Consider the following 22,584-nt stretch of genomic DNA (forward strand, 5'->3'; position numbering starts at 1 on the left):
TGTCTAACAAAGTGATTACCAGTGTGTGATGTGAGCAGTCAGTGGGCTGCCTTCCAGAATGTCTCTGCTGTCTGCTTGGTCTGTTGTTTCCATGCCACACACTGACCTGACTGAAAGCCAGATGCAAGCTGCCTTGCTTTGATATCATTTTTCCTTTTGTTTTGTCAATTTTCTTGTTCATTCCTGTCAGCCTTTTTCCCCTCAGGAGGAACATGAATTGAAATTACTATGTTTGTAAAGGATTCTAATTTTCAAAAGGTTCATGGTGAGTGAAATATTTCAGTAATTACTGCCAATATGTAAACACTTCATACTTGCTAGAAAGTAAAGCTTGAAGACATACAAGACTGCAGATGCTAGAATCTGGAGCAAAAAATAAAATGCTGGAGGAACTCAGTGGGTCAGGCAGCATCTATTGAGGGGAACGGACAGTTGATGTTTCAAGTCCTGATGAAGTGTCTCGACCTGAAACGTCTACTACATTTCCCTCTTCAGATGCTGCCTGACCCGCTGAGTTCCTCCAGTAGTTTGTTTTTTTGCTCCAAAAAGTAAAGCTTGCTCTTCACTGTCCCTTCAAAGATTTTCAGGTCAGGTACAGCATGGACCAGTTATGGCTAAGGAAGAGTGGCAGGCAGTCAATTTGGTCAGGCCCTTTGATGGCCCACTGCCCAGACCTGTGAACGGCCACTCTGGCCAGACCCAGGAGAAGAAAGGTGGGAATGTTTCACCCAACTGCCTGCCCAAAGATCAAGAGAAGTACAACCAGAACGTTGAGGAGCAGGTCCCTTCAAGTATTCAAAAAGGGGCTACAACCTCTTGCATTCTATGTATACATGGAACATGGACTCATCCAGGCTACAGAAAAAACTAAAAGTGGTTTGCATAGGACACCTCTGGGCAATACTCTTCCACTCCAGGTCTTTATTGTAAAGGACACCCCACAGAAAGACCTTCTCTGTGGAACCCATTCACCACCCGATGAAGTACTGCTGGTTCACTGGAGGCGTTCCAGGACTGCAGGGGCTGGAGTGCATGCTGGAAAGGACAACATTTTAATTTGTTATTTTTCATGTTTTATATAACGTTATTTTAAAAACAAAAAGAAACACTAATGACACAATGTTGTTTTTATGTTGTCTCAGCAAGGATTCGTCAGTCAGATGTCAACTAAAATCAAATCAACTGCAGATACTGGAAGTGTGAAATAAAAACAGAAAATACTGTAAACACTCAGCAGATCAGGCAGCATCTGTGGAAGGGGAAAGAGAGTTAACATTTTAAGTTGGAGACCCTTCATCAGAGCTGGGAAAGAGAGATTAAAAGTGTGGTTTTAAGTTGCAGAGAAGGGTAGGACAAAGGTCAAGTGGTTTAATTGGTCAAGTTAGATGGTGATTATGCTTCTTTGTCTGTGTTCTGTGTTGCTGAAAGCAGGGCTGTGGGAGATGCCCAGCAAGCCAGGCAATACTAATGGCAAGAGAAAAACATAAGCAATATCACAAATGGATGACCTACCTATAACAGAAATGTCCAGACCTGGTACAGACAGAAAGAACGAGTAATCTAAAGTTGGAAAATTCAATATTTGAGTCCTGAAGGCTGCAGTGTATCCAGATGGAAGGAGAAGTGTTGTTCCCCAAACTTGAGTAACAGTGCAGGAAGCCGTAGACACAGAGTGACCGAATTAAAATAGCAGGCAACGGGAAACTCAGGTTTGCCCCTGAGTGCTCTGCAAAGTGATCACCCAATCTGCATTTGGTTTCTCCACTGGAGAGGACACCACGCTGTGAACACCAAATGCAATACACTAGACTGGATGATTCAGTGTCATCCTCCCAACTGTGCAACTGACATTATACTTTGCCAAACCTTACATGAGCACAGCAAAAGCTGTGACATTTCTACTCCTTAAGGCAACCATCTATTTGACTTTTATGTGTGAATTTGACAATTACTGATCAATCACAGGGCAGGTTTATTCAGGACCAACTACCATTGAAAAGTTACTGGCACAGTGCTCCCATTCTCCAATGACCTATTCAGGGATTTGGCATTTGTTCTGCTGAATATCTCGATAAATATCCTGAGGAGTCTTTTGCTCATCATTTACGTTTAGGTACCAGTTCATTGCCCAGACTGTAGAGGAATGCCTGGTGATTCTTGGATGAGACTCTGGCAAGTCTCGAGTGCACCAGTAACACTGCCTCCCCTTTTAAAATGTGTACTCACCTACTCTGCTTTTACAGCATGTGTGCGTTAGTTGGAGGACTTCCAGTATTCATGATATCTCTTGGATGAACAGGTCTGGCAGTCTAATTCTGCAGACTTTCTTACAATATAAATGTTGATTCCGCAAATGTGTATCTATTCCAATAATTTGTACCTTCAGAAAAATAGACTAGTCAATGAACACTTACCACAAGTTGGCAGGAAGGATTAGAATTTAAAGATAGCAGATCTCTTTAGATTTTGGTGCAAAACAGTTTGGGGAAAAAAATCCCTGCACCTTATCAATTAATTGTGTTGAAGAGGGGTCACTGGTTGCTGAGGATATTAGTTGAGTACTGATGCTCCACATCGAGTTAGAATGTGCCTCTGGCCGTGTGCATTGGACCTTGAAATGCAGCAGTTGGATTTAACATATTTAGGATTTGGATTTTTCAATTTTAACTGATAAAAGCCAAAAAAAAAACAAATTCTTACTGGGAAAAATTGGGTTTTTTCAGACAGATACAACTCCATACCAACAATAAATGTCAACAGTGCAGAATTTACATTTCCACTTATTTCATTTTAAGAATTGCCGATGTGACTTTCAAAATACACATAACAACCAGTGGAACTTGTGCTGGTCAATGGTGGTGATCTGGCAGGTGATGGTCAATTTTAATAATTTAGTATGACTTTGAATGTGCACATTTTGTTGCTATCAACAACTTGACTGCATTGAATATTTTGATTTCTATTTTCAGTTCAATTTGGTTTTTTTTGCTTTTTCTTATTGTTTGGCAAAATTGAGTATTCTCCGTAATTAAAGAAAAAGTCAAGAAGTACCTCATTACTGAATATTGATATATTTCTTGACTAAAGTTTCTTTAATTACGGAGAATGCCCAATTTTTCCAAACACTAATTAAAAGCGGAGGAAACCCCCCAAATTGAACTGAAAATTGAAACCAAAATATTCCACCTCTAAATATATAGAACATGGAAACAGGGAATCAGACCACCTGATTAGAGAGGCATCAGTAAATTGGACACTTGCCATGGTTTGCTGATACCTGTTTGCAGTGTGGCGCTCTGGTGTGAAACATTGCTTAGCAGTGGGCTCAGTGTTTTACAGGTAAATCAATCTCACATTCTTGTCAAATAGATAACAGGAAATACTCAGTAAGCCAGTCAATCTGCTAGTATTGCAAAGATTGAGTGGGTTTAACAATCAGTTCAATTTTCTTTCTTTACCACTTGCCTAAAGGAAATAGGACCTGCATTTGTATTGTGCTTTTCACCACATCCCGGAGTGGTTTCCGTGGAAACAGGAGAAGCTATTTAGTCCCCCAAGCCTGCTTCGCCATTAAATGAGATTACGACTGGGCATGACCTCACCCCATGTTTCCCACTTTTCCCTATTCCCTGAATACCTTGGACTAATAAAAATCTATCAATGTCAGATTTAAAGGTTCACCAGACAGATTTCTGTGATGACAGAACTGTCGCATGAAGAGAGGTTGGGTCAACTAGGCCTGTAATCTCCAGAGTTCAGAGGGGAGTTAATTGAAATATACAAAATTCTGATGGGCTAGATGGACGAGGGAGGATGTTTTCTCTGGCTGGTGGCTAGGGTCCAGATTGAGGGTGTCACCATCTCACAATATAGGGCTTTACTCTTTGGAGAGAAGGAGGATGAGAGGAGACATGATAGAGGTGGACAAAATATTAAGAGGAATAGAAAGAGTGGACAGCCAGCGCCTCTTTTCCAGGACAACAATGCTCAATACAAGAGGGTGTGGCTTTAAAGTAATGGGTGGGAAGTTCAAAGGAGATATCAGAGGAAAGTTTTTTACCCAGAGGGTGTTTGGGGCATGGAATGCGCTGCCTGGGGCGGTGGTGGAGGCAGGTACATTGGTCAAATTCAAGGGATTACTAGATAAGCATATGGAGGAGTTTAAAATAGAGGGATATGTGGGAGGAAGGGGTTAGATAGTCTTAGGCGAGGTTTAAAGGTTGGCACAACATTGTGGGCCAAAGGGCCTGTATTGTGCTGTACTGTTCTATGATTCTATGAAGTCAATGCCCAAGTTCCCTTTCTATATATTGACCTCAGTTGTTGAGTATTGGGATGCCCAGATAATCAAATTACAATTGTGTCAAGACAATATCCACATATATTCATTTTTCATAAAGGGGGAGAAATAGGTGTTGACTTGACTTAGTTCTTAGAACATGGAAGGAGGCCATTTGGCCCATCATGTCCATGCTGGATCCCAGTAGAGCAATCCCATCAGTCCCATTCTCCTCTTACTTTCCTGCATCACTGCAACGTATTATTTCTCGCATGCCATTCAATTCCCCTTACCTACAGTAAGGGAATTTACAGTCGATTAACCCACCAGTACATCTTTGAAATTTGGGGGGAAACCACAGCATCCAGGAAAAACCCATGTAGTCACGGGGCGAACTTGCAAACTCCAAACAGACAGCACCCAAGCTCACGATAAAATCTGGGTCACTGGAGCTGTAGGGCAGCAGCACCAGCTGATGTGCCATTGTGCCATCATTGTCTAAATGAATGTAGTTTGGAAGGGATCATTGGCTAATTTATGCTTATTGCAGACAATTGCAACAGAGGCTGATAAATTCAGCTCTAGACAGGAGTCTTCTGTATGCTTCAGACACAGACACTTTGCCTCAAAGCTCTCAGAAGGGTCAGAGAGCTGTAGTTCTTATAAGAGGGTGACTTTTCTTTTTAAGTCAGTTTCTAAAGTTTTGCTGTCAGGATGGTCAGTATCTGTGTGCATTGATTTTGTTTGAGAAAGGGATCAGTGTTGCTTGAATTTGAATAAAGGGAATTACTGATTCTAAAGCATGAGGCCTGAGGGTATGTTTGATTGTAAATCATGACCTCCTGTTAGTTTATAACAAGAGATTATATGGCAGTTCAAGAAGGGAGATGGTGTCAGTGATTGACAGCACAGAGATTTAATCGGGCATTTCCTGCTACAAAACACAAATGAGTGAAGATAAGGAGAGCTGACACTGAACTTTCACTGTCCATCTCTCCACTGACAAATCCTTCCTCATTTTTTTCTGTCATTTCATACCAGCTCTCCTCCAGCTGTTGGACACTGGTCGTCTCCCTAGCCTGCCTGGCTGTGTCATACAGTTAATCCCAGTCAAGCAAACTTGCTCCTTCCTAGTAGGCGTCACTGAGTTGAGATCGGGCGTGAGAGCCCAGAACAATTTTCTTTCCATCTTAGTCACCGGGGCACTCTAGCCATATCGGTGAATCCAACAGAGATCAACTCACCGAGAATTGAAAATGATAAAGCTACAGATACTGGAAATCTGAAAGAAGAACAGAAAATTTGGGAAACATGCAGCAGGTCAGGCAGCATCTGTGGAGAGAGAAACAGTGTTACCATTTCAGTTTGAAGACCTTTCATCAGAACTGGAAAGGTGAAAAGACGTTACCTTGCCACCTTCAATGAGATTCTAATACCAGAGATACCATCCCCTTCCCTTTCCTTTCAGCATTCTGAAGGGACCGTTCCCTTCGCAACTCCCTCATTCACCAACTCCCCATCTTCTTCGTGCAGCCACAGGAGACGCGACTTCTCCTCTTTTACCTCATCTCTTCCCACCATTCGGGGACCCAAATACTGATCTCGGAAAATGGTAATCCACTTGCACTTTTCCAATTTGCCATACCGCATTCAGTGCTCATGACGTGATCTCCTCTGGACTGGAGATGCCACAGGTCGATTGGGTAACCACTTTGCAGGGCACCTGTATTCAGTCCACAGGAATGGTCACATTAATTCTCCATCCTACTCTGACCTATCTCCCTGTGGCATCCTACATTATTCCAGTGACACTCAATGTAAGCTGAAGGAAATTCACATTCTATGTATCAGAACTGGCCATTTATGCTGTAAGATTTTCCGTCAGCAATATTACATCATTTTTTTTCCTTTCCTTTCTGTGGATACTTCCTGCTGTGCTGGGCATTTTCGACATTCTCCATTTGGTTTTGGATCTCAGGAACAGCTCCAATCTACATCGGATGGTTTTTACACATCCCTCTTTTTGTTTCTCTCTCTCTAACTGTCCTCATTTATTTATCAACCAGACAGCATGGTAAGCAACATCACCATGGCAACCCTGGCTTCATCCTATCAGAGATATTCCCTTCGTCCTATTCATCCCTCCCTCACCCTTTCTGCAATTAAAACAAGCGTTTTCTCACTTTTCCAGTTCTGATTAACTTGAACTGTTCCCTTTGTTTCTCTCTCCACGGCTGCTGCTTGACCTGCTGAGTGTTTCCTGCATTTTCTGTTTTTATCTCTGGGAATTGAAGCTTTGTTGCATTGAAAGAAAGAAGTGGACTTTTCAGCACCTCCCACAGCCTTAGGACAACACAAAGCGCTCTTCAGCCAAAGAAACATTTTAAAGGTGTAGCCCTGTTGTGATGCAAGTGATGGGGTTGTTAATTTGCACATAGTAAGCAAACAGCCATGTGATCATCTCTTTCAGCAATGTTGTTGAGAGCTAAGGACAAAAGGTTCTTTGAAATAGTGACACGGTCATCCTTTATCTCCACTTCAGAGGCCAGATTGGGTCTGAATTAATCCTCCAACCAAACCACAAAAGCTCAACAGGAAGTCATTTGGCCCATCCAGTCCAAACCAACTTTATATATGTGAAATCACTCCCTCTCCCTCTCCCCATAGCCCTACAAATTATTTTCTTTTGATACTCATTCAGTTCCATTTTGAATGCTACAGTTGAATCTGCTTCCACTATAACTCTTCAACTTAACCACTCACTGTGTCAAGACATTTTTCTTCATGTCACTTTTGGAAGTTAGCACCTGTGACTCTGTCGTACTCCATCACATGGTGTAGGTGAGTAACTGTTGGCCCATAAGGCCACATTCAATTCATAGAAAGTGAGTCCAGGGAAATAATAATAGAAGATGAAGGTCGGCATAACATGGTGGGCTGAAGGGCCTATATTGTGCTGTATTGTTCTATGGTTCTATGGTAAGATAAGGGGGTGTCAAATGAATGAAAGATATTTTGCAACAGTATTCACTTTTGAGAAAACAAGTAACATCCACAAATAGCTGTAAATCAGGATTTGGAAGGGAAGTGGTTCTGAGCAAATAGTTGGAGCTGTGGGCTGACTTTATCGTGGTGTCTTAAAAGAAATAGCTAGTGATATAGTTCATGCATTAGTTTTAATTTTCCTTAATTCTCTAGATTTGTGAAATGTTCCATTCAATTGGAAAAGAATAAATATATCTCCTTTAATCAAAAGGGAAGGTACAAAAAAAGCAGGAAAACACAGACCGGATAGCTTAACAGCTTCAAATAGAAAGTATTGGAAGCTTTTGTTAAAGGTGTCATAGCAGAGCACTTGGAAAAGTTCAAAGCAAAGGTCAACATGGTTTTGTGAAAGAGGAATCATGTTTGACCAATTTATCGGAGTTCTTTGAAGAAGCAACACATACTGTGGATAAAGGAGAACTTATGGATGTACTAGACTTAGATTTCCAGATGCCATTTAATAAGGTGTTATATCAAAGGTTATTGTGGAAAATAAAAGCAGCGTGGTAACCTATTAGCATGGATAGAAGCTGGCTAACAGAAAGCAGAGTACATATGAATGGGTCTTTTTTCTGATTGTCAAGATACTTCAAGTGGTGTGCCACAGGGATCTGTGTTGAGGCCACAACTTCTTACAATTTATATAAATGACTTGGATGAAGGCACTGAAAGTACATTTGCTAACTTGGCTGATGTCACAAAGATAGATAGGGAAGGATAGGGGCGGCACGGTAGCGTAGCAGTTAGCGCGACGCTATTACAGCGCCAGCGATCGGGTTTTGATTCCCATCACTGTCTGTAAGGAGTTTGTACGTTCTCCCGTGTCTGCGTGGGTTTCCTCCGGGTGCTCCAGTTCCTTCCACATTCCAAAGACATACAGGTAGGTTAATATGGGTTCAAAATGGGTGGCGCGGACTCGTTGGTCCGGAAGGGCCTGTTACCACGCTGTAAATAAAATTTAAAAATTTAAATTTGAAGTTGCACAGAGGACAGAAAGTGGCTACAAAGGGATACAGATGGTTTAAGAGAGTGGACAAAAATCTGACTAAAGGAATACAGGTGACCGCTGTGTCCAGAATTCATAAATCACTACCCAAGAAATTTGAGATTACAAATAAAATTTGCTCTCACGGAATTTATGTGAGCAAAAGAGTAAATAAATGAACACAAATAAATAAACACAAGAGTTCTTTTTTTCAGCTCTTGTTTCTTGACACAGTTGCAAATGACGTGGCTTTGCATTACGGTAAATTAAGATATGGACCGTTTTCGAGGAACACAAACTCCCCCCACCCACCCCACCCCCATAACAGGGAAGTCGCCTATATAAAATATGGAAAATGTGAAATTGTCAATTATGGCAGGAAAAATTTTTTAAAAGGCATTTTACTAAACAATGAAAGATGCAGAGGTGTAGAATGTAGGGGAATGCCAACTCATGATTCACACAGGATGTATGCAGGTGAAGCAAGTAATTTGGAAAGTTAATGGAATGCTATTGTTTATTGCAAGGGGAAATGAATACAAACGTGGGAGGTTAGGCATCAGTTTTTATGAATCATTGGCAAGACCGTATCTGGAGTATTTCTTATTTAAAGATGGATGTAATTGCACAGAAAGCAGCTCAATAAGGCCGACTCGACTGAAACCTGGAGTGGCTGGATTGTTTTATGGGGAAAGGTTGGACAGGCTAGGTTTACATCTGCTACAGTCTGGAAAAGTGAAAGGTGACTTGACTGAAACATAGAAGATCCTGAGGGATCTTGACAGGATGGAGGTGGAGAGGATGTTTCCTTCTGTCAGAGAATCTAGGTCTAGGAATCACTGTTTAGAAATAAGGGGTCACCCACCAGAGATGGAGATGAGGTGAATTTTTTTCTCTTTGGGGATTGTGAGTCTTTGAAACGGTTTTCCTCAAAAGGCAGTGGAAACAGACTTTGAATATGTTTGTCAGAGGTAGATAATTATTAATAAGCAAGGGAGTGAAAGATTACTGGGATAAGTGGGAATATGTTGAGGTAGCAATCAGATCAGCCATGATCTCATTAAATGGTAAACAGGCTGGAGAGGCTAAGTTGCCAACTTCTACTCCAAGTCATAATACTACCTAAAGGAATACAATCCATATCATTCCACAGTCACTGTTGTGTAATTGTATTCTTGCCTACAATCAGGCTACAACTAGAGGATATAAGGAGAAGGAGCAAGTAACCTCTGACATCAGTGTACAGCTAATGCATGAACTCAGCCTTAAGATACATACTTATCAATGAGACAGCACTGGAGAGGGAGACCGCATTAAGGTTGTGCTTTATTTCGCTTGCTTTGGCTCGGATTAACATTGTGATAACCAGTGTGTAGTTAAGGCTAACCACAGGGTAACATCCTGCAAAGCCTGATGTCTCGTTAGCATCTCTTTATCTGGGGATATAATGTGGCCAGGCAGCTGACATGAGGGAAAGAATGCAGTTGATTCTGCATTGTCTTCATCGACCCTAGCACTGAGCCTCTGGGTTATCCACCGAAAGGTTCATGCACACTGTTACTACACATTGACTAATGGGAGACCATTATTTATGAGGCACACTCTGGGTAGAAGATTAATTTTTCTTTTCACATTTTCTTGTGGTTTGTATTTTGTGCTACCTAAATAGGATTTTGAATTTAACCTCTCATGTACATCCCAATCTTATACACTATCCTTGTGTTGACAGACTGCTTGTTTGACATAAGCTGCAAGCATTGGAAAGATCAAAACCAATTCTCCATAAAGCTGGCTGCAACATTACTCATTTTCTCAGCAAACAGCTGGGCTTGCCCTGCCCTGAATATGACAGACAAGAAACGTACCACCTGGTTAGACACATTAGTGACCATTGCCACATTGGCAAAGGCAAATAAGTTGCCAATGCTTCTGCTGGTATATCTGAAATCCCTTTTTGAGGCCTTCCACTGCCAGCTAGACTGGTGCTGAGATCCACCTACTAGAATGAGGTAGGTTTTAGAAATGCACTAATTGCAGAAGTACTGCTGCTACATAAAAAGAACTCTGGCCTCCCATCACTCCCCCTTCCTCACCACCATTCCCACTGATGGCCCCCAAGCCTGCTTCGTCCTCCAAGTTTGGCCTGTTATCTCTCTTCTTCCTTGGGAAGGTCATATGAGTTTACTATAACACTCTTGGTTATGGTGGCTCCAAGTGTAACACCAGAGTGCAACAGTGACTAACACTGCATCCTCCAGAGTGGGGACCAGTAATTCAGTGCAGAATCCAGAGTCTGTATCACATCCACGTATGCAGTACTTAACTCATCACTGGATATGGTAAGATTGCAGACACTTCATCTGACATGTTTGTTGTGGGATCAGTTAGCTATTGCGTAGTGCTTGTACTGAGCCTTGGTTCTAGTCCCGTTGTCACTCAGCTCTTTTTACATGTCTGACCTCCAGCAAGGCTCCTCTCATTTCTTGTTGCAGTTTCTGACACTGGTTTGAGGAAGGAGGTTAATGAAGGAGAAGTCATTGAGAAAGAAGACTAAGTGATGGGAGAATCTGGAGGGTGGAGGGGACTGGGAGAGGGGTTGAAGAGGGAGATTGGATGTGGGCAAGAGTAGGTATCTTGGGACCTTGCTTCCTGGCATACAGTACAGTTTTCAGTTATGACTCTTGTCTCTCCTGGATTTTTTTACTGAACCCCATGAAAATGCAGTACATAATACAGCCTCACCATAAGAACATAGAAAACAGGAGCAGGAGTAGGCACCAGGCCCCTCAAGCCTGCCCCGCCATTCAGTATGATCATGGCCGATCTATGCCGGTCTCAACTCCTCTTCTGTGCCCCATAACCCTCAATGCAGTGATCTTTCAAGTATTTATCCATCTCCTCCAAAGTTGTGTGAAGCTATATATCATTTCACATCGATGGAAAAATGCCACAAGACCTACTTCTCTGAACAGGTTTTTGTTCATCTGCCGTAATGTGTCCTGAACTAACTCAGTGTCTAATGTTATATGATTATTGCTCCAGTGAATCGCCTTAAGCCATTTTGCAACATTAAAAGCATTATCTAAATTCAGTGGAGACACAAGAGACTGCAGATGCTGGAATCTGGAGCAACAAATAATCTGCTGAAGATGAATGCAAGGTTTCAACCCAAAACCTCAACAATTCCCTTCCCCCCACAGATGCTGCTCGACCCACTGAGTTCCCTCAGAAGATTATGTGTTGCTGTTATATTAGTTCAGGTTCTGATGAACGTTAAGTGACCTGAACAGTTCATAATACTACAATGGCACAGGCAATAAACCAAGAGATATCTGATGCATGTAAGAATGGAACTGCAGTTTTGATGGGGGACTTTAACTTACACATAGGTTGGGCAAATCAAGTTGGTCAAGGCAGTCTTGAGGAGAACTTCATAGGATGCATCAGTGTTAGCTTTCTTGAACAGCATGTTGGTGAACCTACAAGGGAAAATGCTATCTTGGATCTGGTCCTGTGCATAAGACAGGTAAAATTAATGATCTTGTAGTTAGGGATCCTCTTGGAAAGAGTGATCACAGTATGATTGAATTTCTCATACAAATGGAGGGTGCAATAGTTCTATCTAAGACCAGCGTATTATGCCTAAACAAGGGAGACTACAACGGGATGAGGGAGGAGTTGGCTATCATAGACTGGGAACACAGGCTATATGGTGGGACAGTTGGAGAACAGTGGAAGATTTTCAAAGAGATTTTTCACGGTGCTCAACTTGTGGGCCTAAAGGTAGACAAGTCCCCTGGTCCTGATGGGATGCATCCCAGGGTACTGAAAGAAATGGCAGAAGTTATAGTAGATGCATTTGTGATAATTTACCAAAATTCTCTGGACTCTGGGAAGATCCTGGCAGATTGGAAGACAGCAAGTGTCACACCACTGTTTAAAAAAGGATGAGGGCAAAAGGTGCAAAACTATAGGCAAGTTAGCTTAATGTCTGTAGTTGGGAAAATGCTTGAAGCTATCTTTAAGGGAGAAATAGCGAGACATCTGGATAGAAGTGGTTCCATCAGGCAGATACAGCATGGATTCAGGAAGGGCAGGTCCTGCTTGACAAACTTACTGGAGTTCTTGAGGATATAATGAGTGTAGTGGATAGAGGGGATGTTGTATACTTGGATTTCCAGAAGGTGTTCGATACGGTGCTGCATAAAAGACTTACCCATAAGATAAGGATGCATATGGGGGTAATGTATTAGCATGGATAGAGGATTAGTTAACCAATAGAAGACAGAGATTTGGGATAAATGGGTGTTTCTCTGGTTGGCAATCAGTGGAGAGTGGCCTGCCTCAGTGGTCGGTGCTGGGTCCGCAACTGTTCACGATATACATTAATGATTTGGAAGAGGGGATCGAGTGTAGCCTATCTAAGTTTGCTGATGACACTAAATTGAGTGGAAAAGCAAATTGTGCAGAGGATGCGAAGAGTCTGCAGGGAAATAACAATAGGTTAAGTGAGTGGGCAAGGGTCTGGCAGATGGAGTACAGCATTGGTAAATGTGAGGTCATCCACTTTGGAAGGAAAAATAGAAGATCAGATTATTATTTAAATGGTGAAAGATTGGAGCATGCTGTTGTGCAGAGGGACTTGGAAATGCTTGAACATGAAACACAAAAGGCTGGTTTGCAGGTGCAACCAGTTATCAAGAACAAGTGAAACGTTGGCCTTCATTGCTAGAGGGATTGAATTTAAGAGCAGGGAGGTTGTGCTGCAACTGTACAGGGGACTGGTGAGGCTGCACCTGGAGTACTGCGTACAGTTCTGGTCTCCTTACTTGAGGAAGGATATACTGGCTTTGGAGGCAGTGCAGAGGAGGTTCACCAGGTTGATTCCAGAGATGATGGGGTTAGCCTATGAAGAGAGGTTGAGTCGCCTGGGACTATACTCACTGGAATTCAGAAGAATGAGAGGGGATCTTGTAGAAACACATAAAATTACGATAGGGATGGATAAGGTAGAGGCAGGAAGGTTGTTTCCACTAGTAGGTGAGACTAGAACCAGAGGACGTACCCTCAAGGTCGGGGAAATAGATTTAGGACAGAGATGAGGAGGAGCTGCTTTTCCTAGAGAGTAGTGAATCTGTGGAATTCTCTGCCCATGGAAGTAGTAAATGCAACCTCATTAAATATACTTAAGACACAGTTAGATGGATTTTGCATAGTAGGGGAATTAAGGGTTATGGGGAAAAGGCAGGTAGGTGGAGCTGAGTCCAGGACCAGATCAGCCATGATCTTATTGAATGGGGGAGCAGGCTCGATGGGCCATATGGCCGACTCCTGCTCCTATTTCTTATGTTCTCATTGACTCTGTTTCTCTTCTGATGGACACGACCTGACCTGTTGAGTACTTCTAGCACTTACTGTTCTTATTTCAGGTTTCCAGCATCTGCAGTTTTACTGCACTTTTACGGGTTATACTTATACAAAAATCAAAAATGACCCCTAATTCTCAGCATCTTCGTCAAAGTCAGAGTCAAGTTTATTGTCATATGCACAGTACTTCTTATAACCAAGTCAGTGCAGGCCAGTTGCTGGTTGGTTAAACTGCCTTGCTTAATGCGAAGCTGCGGCAGTTTATAATTTTTCTGCTTCAGCTGGGTCGTCAAGCTGGGATCCAGAAACTTATATCTGAGCCTCCAGGAGGTACAATGGGTCATCAGCAATAGGAGATCTATATCCTGCCATAACTTCATGCCCCCACACATCCCTCACTCCTTGGTTAAGCCAGGAGACTAACCATGGCTCAGTGTGTAGTGTAGAAGGCCTTGCTGGAAGCAGAGTTGAGTTCCCCGTTAAATGAAGTACAAGTGGAGGGTGACTGGAATTCTATTACCATTCACCCCTCCTCCCCCGAGCCCTCCGGCTTCCAGGTGCTTTATGCTTTCATTACTAAACAGATTAAAGTGTGAGACGGGAGGCCTTCTCCAGGCTACTGAGTGATCTCTGCTTGTAATGAATTTTATGATTGACGATTCAGTCTGAACTGCTCCTGGGAACTGTCCTGTGCACTGAATGGCAGGAAACCAGCTTAAACTGGATTAACCACGCGCACCTCTTATACTTGCAGAAGAGCTTTCTGACTTGATCCATATTGATCAGCGGCATTTTAATTGTCGCCGTGTCTGGGATATAAATACTTGTTTTTTTCAGCAAGTCTCTCTCTCCCCCTCTCTCTCGTCCTCTCCCACCCACCCTCCCTCCCTCCCTATTTCAGAAATATTTCAATACTCTAGGTGAAGCATCTGACCTACTTTTATTTTCCACTTTGATCCAAAAAGCACTATTTTCATCTGACTTAGTACAATCCTGAGCCGCACTAATTAAAAAGCCCCTAATTTCACTCCCAGTCCACCCTGAGTAGTCCAGTAATGTGAGACGGCTCAGAGGATGCATTCTGCATAATAACTTCACTCTACAGTGGACCTAACTGTGCTTGCAGCAAGGCTTCTTACTCTGCACATCAAACCATGTTTGGTCTCCTGGTTTTACCAATCAGAGAGAGATGTAGGGGCACAAATTCAGATTCAGATTAGTTTATTGTCATATACACCACACTGCAAAGAAATTCTTGCTCGTGTGAAGCTCACAGAGAAAGCAGTATACATGGTAATAATTAATACAGCAAAAATACAGTGACAAGCACAAAAGCAACAGAATGGTGCGAGGTTAGTAGTGCACACTGAGCTAGTGCAAAAAGAATTGCTAAAGTGACAATAACAGAAGAGGTAGAATTAAGGGTGAGAGAGCATGGCAGCACCACCAGGAAGGGGATGTGAAAGAGGTGATTGGTTCAGAAGTCTGACAGCAGTGGGGAAGAAGCTGTTCTTGAGCCTGGTTGTCTGGGCTTTCAAGTTATGGATCCTGGTGGAACATCTGCACAGCTTGAAGGGCCAGATTTGAGTTTTCATATTTCTTTGTTTGAGGCCTTTCTACCTGTCATGTCTATGACAGCTTTCAGAGCAATCCTATCAATCCCATACTTACATGTCCATTGTTTCCCCTAATTCTCCTATCACCCACCTGCACTCGGGGTACAGCAGCCAATTAATCAACCAGCAACTGGCAAACTCTTCCGCACTACACGTTGAGCCATGGTTGCTGGTTCCCACTGTTGTTAGTCCCACTTAGTTTGTTGGAGGTGCCAGACTACACAATGGAGACAAGAGATTCTGCAGATGTTGGAATCTGGAGCACACACACAAAATGCTGGAGGAACTCAGCAGATCAGGCAGCATCAGGACTGATGAAGGGTCTTGACCGAAACGTCGACAGTTTATTTCCCTCCATAGACGCTGCCTGACCTGCTGAGTTCCTCCAGCACTTTTTGTGTGTGTTGCTCCAGACTACACAACGATGTCATAACAAAGGAGATGAGCTTTTTGTTTTCACATGGACTGTACGAGAATCACTTTTGCCCAGTGTTACCTGTAACGTGCTTTGGAAAGAACAAAACTGAGTAAATTAGTTCGTTCCTGGGACGCCTCCAGTTTGGCAACTGGTCTTCATGACCCAACCAGCTTGATCACTGGTGGTAAAACTGAGCGATGGCCATTGAAATAAGCCAGAAAGTGACCTGATTTCATTCAAGTGATGTTCAGTGTGGAGGAACATTGATTCATTGGTTCAGGAGCAATGGGAAGAGGCGATCAATTAGTTTGGCCAAAGGAGGTCGAGGGCCAACACAACCTGACTGCGTATCACTGCATCCTCTGTTTTTGAGTCAATCCTGCCAGTGAAGCAGGACAAACCCAGAGATCATGATGAAAGATTATCTCTGATGCCTGAGAAGAAGGAAAAGAGTTCTTTTGTTGATGCATTGAATGCAGTGAAGAATCAAGTGGGACTGCAGACCAAGCAGCTATGAGGCAGAGTGAGGCACAAGAGACTGCAGATGCTGGGATCAGGAGCAAAATTCAAACTGCTGGAAGAACTCAGTGGGTCAGGCAGCAGCTGTGTTAAAACCCTGCATCAGCACTGAGAATGTCGAGGGGAGACAGCCAATAATAAGGGACAGATGGAGAGAGGAGCAGAGGTTCTTCAAGGTGCGTCCTTCCAGGAGAGAATTGATGATGAATTCAACAATAATCAAAATGCAGAAAAAATAGTCCCGCCTGTTCTGATAAAACGTCATTGACCGGAAACCTTAACTCCGTTTTTCTCTTTCCACAGATACTGCCTTACCTGCTGGGTAGTTCCAGCACGCTGTTTTTCCCATTTCAAATTTCCAGCATCTGCACTTGTCTACTTTTCAATGGTTATGAAGAAATCTGGAATGTTGCCTTATAGAGAACAATAATACACTGTGTTAAGTGGAAACAAAGGCAGAAATGCTGGAAGAACTCAGCCAATCAAGAAATCTGTGGAAAGAGAAACCAGTCAATGTTTCGGGTCAGCGACCCTTCCTCAGAACTGGGGGAAAGGGGAGGATTGATGTTGTAACTGTGGGGGAGCCCTCCCATTTTGACCATTAGCCTCCAGATGTGAGTGAGGCAGGCTGGCTGTCGCCCAGTCTTATCCTGATATAAATAACACGCAGGGCATTGCTGATTGGTCCTTCTGATTGTTTACGAATGCTTATTTGAAAATTTCTTTTGAAATTCTTGAAAATTTCCCTTTTAAACAAAGCATTCCAAGACCACAACCACTCTTTAGAGAGACATTTTCAAAAGTTAGTTCATGGAAATCCTGGTCTGGCTCCTCATCCTGCCAGCTGGTTTTGTGTTGGCTCCACAGACTAACAGCCTGCCTTGGGGTGGTTTTACACTCTCACAAGCTGGTCCTGGGATGACTCTCTGTGCAATGACATGTGTCGTGCTCGCCTTTTGATGTAATTTTATATGGAATTATCTATTTACAGAATAATTAAGCCAGTTAATTTTCATTTCATTTTACATGAGAGTATCTTATGCACACAAGCTGAAGGTTAACACCTCAGGTTTGTACCACCACATCATTTGTGCACAATCTTTTTCCTCCCAGATTCCAGGATCTGCTTATTTTTCTAATGAACAGATTGTGTTGGATCAAACAACCATTTTTCCAGCAAAGAGCTAGTCTGTTCTCAACTGATGGTCTTGGCACTAAGCCATCATGTCCTGTGCATTTGATCTCTGAGTTCCTACTCAGCTCTCTTCATCACCACTCTCCCCTCCATCTCCCCAACCATCTTCAGCTGCTTCATCAGTGACCTCTTTTCCATCATAAGGTTAGAAGGGGGGATGTTTGCTGATGATTGTAGATGTTTAATTCTATTTGCAACTCATCAGCAAATGAGGCAGCCCATGCTACACACAGCAACACCTCGACAATGTTAAGACATGGGCTAATAAAGGGCAAGTAACATCCATGCCAGGCGATAGCCATCCCCAACAAGAGAGAATCTAACCACCTATTCCTGGCATTCAGTGGCACCACCATTACCAAGTCCTCCACCATCAACATCCTGAGGATCACCATTGATAAGAGATTCAACTGGACCAGTCACGTAAATTCTCTGGTTACGAGAGTAAGTCAGAGGCAGGGTATCCGACAACAAATGACTCACCTCCACCATCTAAAGAACTCAAGTCATGAGTGTGATGGAATACTCCCAACGTAGTCCAGGACAAAACAATCCACTTGATTGGCACACCATCCACCACAATAAACATTTATTCCTTCCACTACTGAGCACAATACACTGAACTTACTCACCCAGACTGCTCCAACAGCACCTCCTCAACCTGTCATCTCTGCTATCAAAGAAGGGCAAGGACAGAGGTGCACCAGAGCACCGCCACCTGCAGGTTCCTCTCTAAATTGCACGCCATCATGACTTAGAAACATATCGCCCATCCTTCACTGTTGCTGGATAAAAATCCTGGAACTCCCTCCCCAACAGCACTTTGAGAGCACCTTCACCTGAAGGATTGCAGTGGTTCAAGAAGAAACACCACCAGTCAGGGGTGCCAGTAAATGTTAGCCTTGTGAGTAAGGCAGAGATCCTGGAAAGTCAATAAGTAAAGTAGGGTAATGACACCTAATTTAAATTCTCTTGTGCATGTACCAGGGACAGTTTACCCCCTGTCACTTCAAACTGGTGTCTACCTGGAAACATATCCCAACTGATGCCAGCTCATTTCCATAGTCACCAGGGAACTCACTGCCTTATCATCACCTTAAATTAAAAGTCCACAGTTAACAAAGTGTCCCAACTCATTTTTAGCAGCAGCTGTGAGTAAATGTTCATGACCATCAAACTATTTGTGAGCAACTGTATTTTGAAAGTTACAGCATCTGTGTCATTCTCCTGCACCAGAGAGCACTGGACTGATACAGCAAAGACCACTTCATGTCCCCCAATCTTTCCAGGCCTGTAATGATGGCCTTTGACAAACCCAGGAACTCAGCTCACTGAAAGAAAAGCAATGAGAGCCACGGGTCTCAGAAATGAACCCGACTTACACAGCCTGGGGCTGTAAAGTGTTTCAGCAATAGGTCAACTGTCAAGACCAGGGAGCAGCTGTAAACCGATCAAAGCTTATTGGTTGGATGTAGATTGGACCCCAGCCTGACCTTTCTATCAGAAAAAAAAGCAGGAGATATTTTCTTTTTTAATGTTGGAAAGGGATTGATTGGATTTCAAATTAATAGGTGAGGTACCAGCTCTGGTTAGACATGTTTCTGAAGCCTTCATCAGGTACCTCAAGACTCCAACTCCCCCTCGATCGGTGTTATTTGCATTGTTAATTATGTTATAAACAGGTGGTGAGAAGTGCAAAACGTATATGATCATCCCTTTGGTTTTTTTCCTGGGTCACTCATAGGGGCATCCTGGAGTTTAATCACTTCCTGGAGACTCCTGGACCGTCCTGGGGAGTTAACGACCCTGAGCCTGGGTGTCTCCTTTGAAAAACTCAGAAATGTGGGTTTGCAGGACAGAGAGGAAAATTAAAGAAACGTCAATAATAAGGCCGGTCACTTTAGTGCTTGTACATAGTTGGGTCAGGACAGGGAGTCTGACCATCCAGAGCTAGCAAGGACCACCTAAGATTTTTCCTTTGTATCTGTAGAATAGTAATTACATTCTACATCCAAGTGCCAACCACTTTTATCTCCTTCACTTCTTGTCTCTTCCATCATTCATGAAATGTGGACATTGTTGGCGTCAGGCCATTTATTTTCCATTCCTAATTGCCCCTTGAGTTGAATAGCTTGTAGGCGAGTTTAATCAGCCAACCACATTAATGGTGCTGGAGTCACATATGTGCCAGGCTGGGTAAGTGCAGCAGATTCCTGTCATGAAAACATTGTCGAACAAAATGAGCTTTTACAAAAGTCTGACAGTTTCATGATCACTGTAACTATAACTAGCTTTTTATTTCAGATTTATTTAATTAATTTGAACTTTAATTATTGGTGGACTTGAGCTCCTGTCTCTCAGTCGAGAGCCGAGCCACCTGGATTCCTCCCTGTATCTTGAAGACTACGCTGTGAGGTTCACCTACAAGTTTACTGAGCCAACAGCACACAGGGTACACAGCAGCATAATGGAGGGAGCGACACACCTATGGAGGGAAATAAACAGTCGAGGATTTGGGTTGAGACCCTTTATCAGTATCATAGATGCTGCCTGACCTGCCGAGTTCCTCCAGCATTTGTGTGTGTTGCTCCAGATTCCAGCATCTGCAGAATCTCTTGTGTCTCCTATTTAAATAGAGGGAACTATGTACAGGCTGTAAGTGCCCTTTTAAAAGGCAAATTAAGTCAACAAGAAGCACCAGTTAATTGTTGACTGTTTGTTTTACTTGCAGGCTTTCCCCTGTGTGTCAACTGGAATTTATGGTAAGTTATGATTTTTTTATTAGAACCATAGAACACTACAGCACGGAAAACAAGCCATTCGGCCCTTCTAGTCTGTGCCGAAACTTTATTCCGCTAGTCCCATTGACCTGCACCCAGTCCATAACCCTCCAGACCTCTCCTGTCCATGTATCTATCCAATTTATTCTTAAAACTTAAGAGTGAGCCTGCATTTACCATGTCAGATGGCAGCTCGTTCCACACTCCCACCACTCTCTGCTTGAAGAAATTCCCCCTAATCCTTTCCCCTTTCACCTGAAAGCCATGCTCTCTTGTACTTACCTCTCCTAACCTAGGTGGAAAGAGCCTACTCGCATTTACTCTGTCTATACCCCTCATAATTTTGTAAACCTCTATCAAATCTCCCCTCGTTTTTCTACGCTCCAAGGAATAAAGTCCTAACCTTTTCAATCTTTCCCTGTAACTCAACTCCTGAAGACCCAACAACATTCTAGTAAGTCTCTGCACTCTTTCAATCTTACTGATATACTTCCTATACTAATTCTTTAACTCTTTACTTACTAAGGTAACTGTTTCTCCAGTTAAGTATACCTGATGGGCAAGTGTCTGCAGGAGTAAAGTGTCAGCTCCTCTTCAGATCCCGTGAAAGGTGATTCTGTTCCTTTATAAGCAAACATGGGAATAAGTAGCAGCCAACATGTCCTTGAACTTGTCCTGCCATTCAGGAAGGCGGCTCACCTTCACAAGGGGCAGTTTGGGATGGGCAGTAAAACCTGGCCTTGCCAGTGACACGCACCCATTTTAAAAAATACTTTATTATTCGCAAAGTGGATGGTTCATTTGCTATATTACAGCAGTAGCTTTGGGATATCCTGAGGTTGTGAAAAGGTGCTATATAAATGCTGTGCTTTTAGTTTTTGACCACACCTAAAATCTGCATCCCATCGCTGATCAGAACGTGCAGAGCTGAGACAAAGTTTCTTTTTTAAATTACTCTTAACAAAGTTCACAGTAATCTAGCTGGAACAGCAGAGAGAAGCAGTTTAAAAAAATACCCAGTACTAACATTTTTCCACATGTTGCATCACTGAAATGAAACAGGACTCATTGACCCTTATGAGTTGGCCGTGCTTGTGGGACGTTGAATAGCAAAAAAGTGCAGATTCTGGCAATTTGAAACCAAAGCAGAAAATGCTGGAAATACTTTTGGTGTGTCTTTTGGACCTTGCATGTCTGCTAACTGCCAGAAAAATGACTTTTTGTGTATTGCACAGCTGGATTGGCACATTTGAGAGATTTATATTTGTTAAATGCCTCATTAGTTGCTTGGGAAGTGGAACAGCATTGTCATCACAGGTTCATCATTGGTAAATGGTTGTTTGCAATCATTTATGGATACGCTCATCAAAGTTGTATATTTCACTGTTTTTCCTTGCCGCGGTGTGATTTTTGGAGGGAGAGTAAAGCCCTTTTTTATATTATTCATGATGAAAATCCTCTCCTGGGCACCTGTGTCTCTCAAGGGAACTCATTCCAATGGAATTGCTGATTACTTAATATCCAGCTCCCAGCCTTCTTGGTCCATGTGACTTCTTGGACTGGGATCTGATTGCCCTGAATGGTAATGTTTTCCTCCAGCTACCAAAAGGATGGGGCAGCCTGATGGGTCAGTTGATCTTTTCCTGCCTGATATTCCCAGTTTACCTTCCCATTTCCCAGAAAACTCAGTCCCATCTGCTTTACTCTTTGGGCACAAGAACGTAAGAAAATAGGAGCAGGAGGAGGCCACGTGGCCCCTCAGACAGCCCTGCCATTCAATATGATCATGGCTGATCTACACTTGCCTCTTCTGTGTGCATTCCCCACAGCCCTCAATTCTCCAATTTTTCAAAAAATTATCCTACCTTCACGTCACGTACTTCAAGCCTCCAAATCCCCCTGGGGTGGGGAATTCCAGAAACCTGCCAACCTCTGCAAAAAGAAATCTCTACGCACCTTTCTGAAATTTCTTCATCTTGGTTTTAATTAACCTGTCCCCTCTAACTCTGCCCCCCCCACCCTCCCCACCCCCGTTCGAGACTCTCCCACCAGTGAAACCATCTCAACATTTACCCTGTCATGCACCTTCAGGATCTTATACATCTCAATAAGGGTCCCCTCATTCTTCTAAACTCCATTGATGTCCATTTTGTTCATTTAGGTAGTGCATATCAATTTTGCTGTTTCTTTTCTGATCTAGTTGATAATCACTTCCGGGTCTTATTACCTTATCAAGGTTTATTCATGGTCTCCAGTACTTCTTTTGGGTCATGCTTCTTTAATTTCCTGGGTTAACTCTCCTGGTACAAAGGTCAGACTTAATAGACATGGAGAGGATGCTTCCTGTTGTGACAGAATTAGAACCAGGGGTCACTATTTA

At 42.9% G+C, this 22,584-nt stretch overlaps 1 protein-coding gene across 3 annotated transcripts in view; it reads left to right on the forward strand.

The window, feature by feature from the left end:
- The window catches only part of LOC127586941 (ADP-ribose glycohydrolase MACROD1-like), a 734,082-nt gene that overhangs the window by 668,304 nt on the left and 43,194 nt on the right, over positions 1-22,584 (forward strand). For all 3 annotated transcript variants that reach the window (XM_052044972.1, XM_052044974.1, XM_052044973.1), the window contains one exon: positions 20,156-20,186. In XM_052044972.1, coding sequence (XP_051900932.1) covers positions 20,156-20,186 — 31 coding nt within the window. The remainder of the gene's footprint in view (positions 1-20,155; positions 20,187-22,584) is intronic.

Source organism: Pristis pectinata, chromosome 38 (genome assembly GCF_009764475.1).
Source record: "Pristis pectinata isolate sPriPec2 chromosome 38, sPriPec2.1.pri, whole genome shotgun sequence".
Taxonomy (NCBI): Eukaryota; Metazoa; Chordata; class Chondrichthyes; order Rhinopristiformes; family Pristidae; genus Pristis; species Pristis pectinata.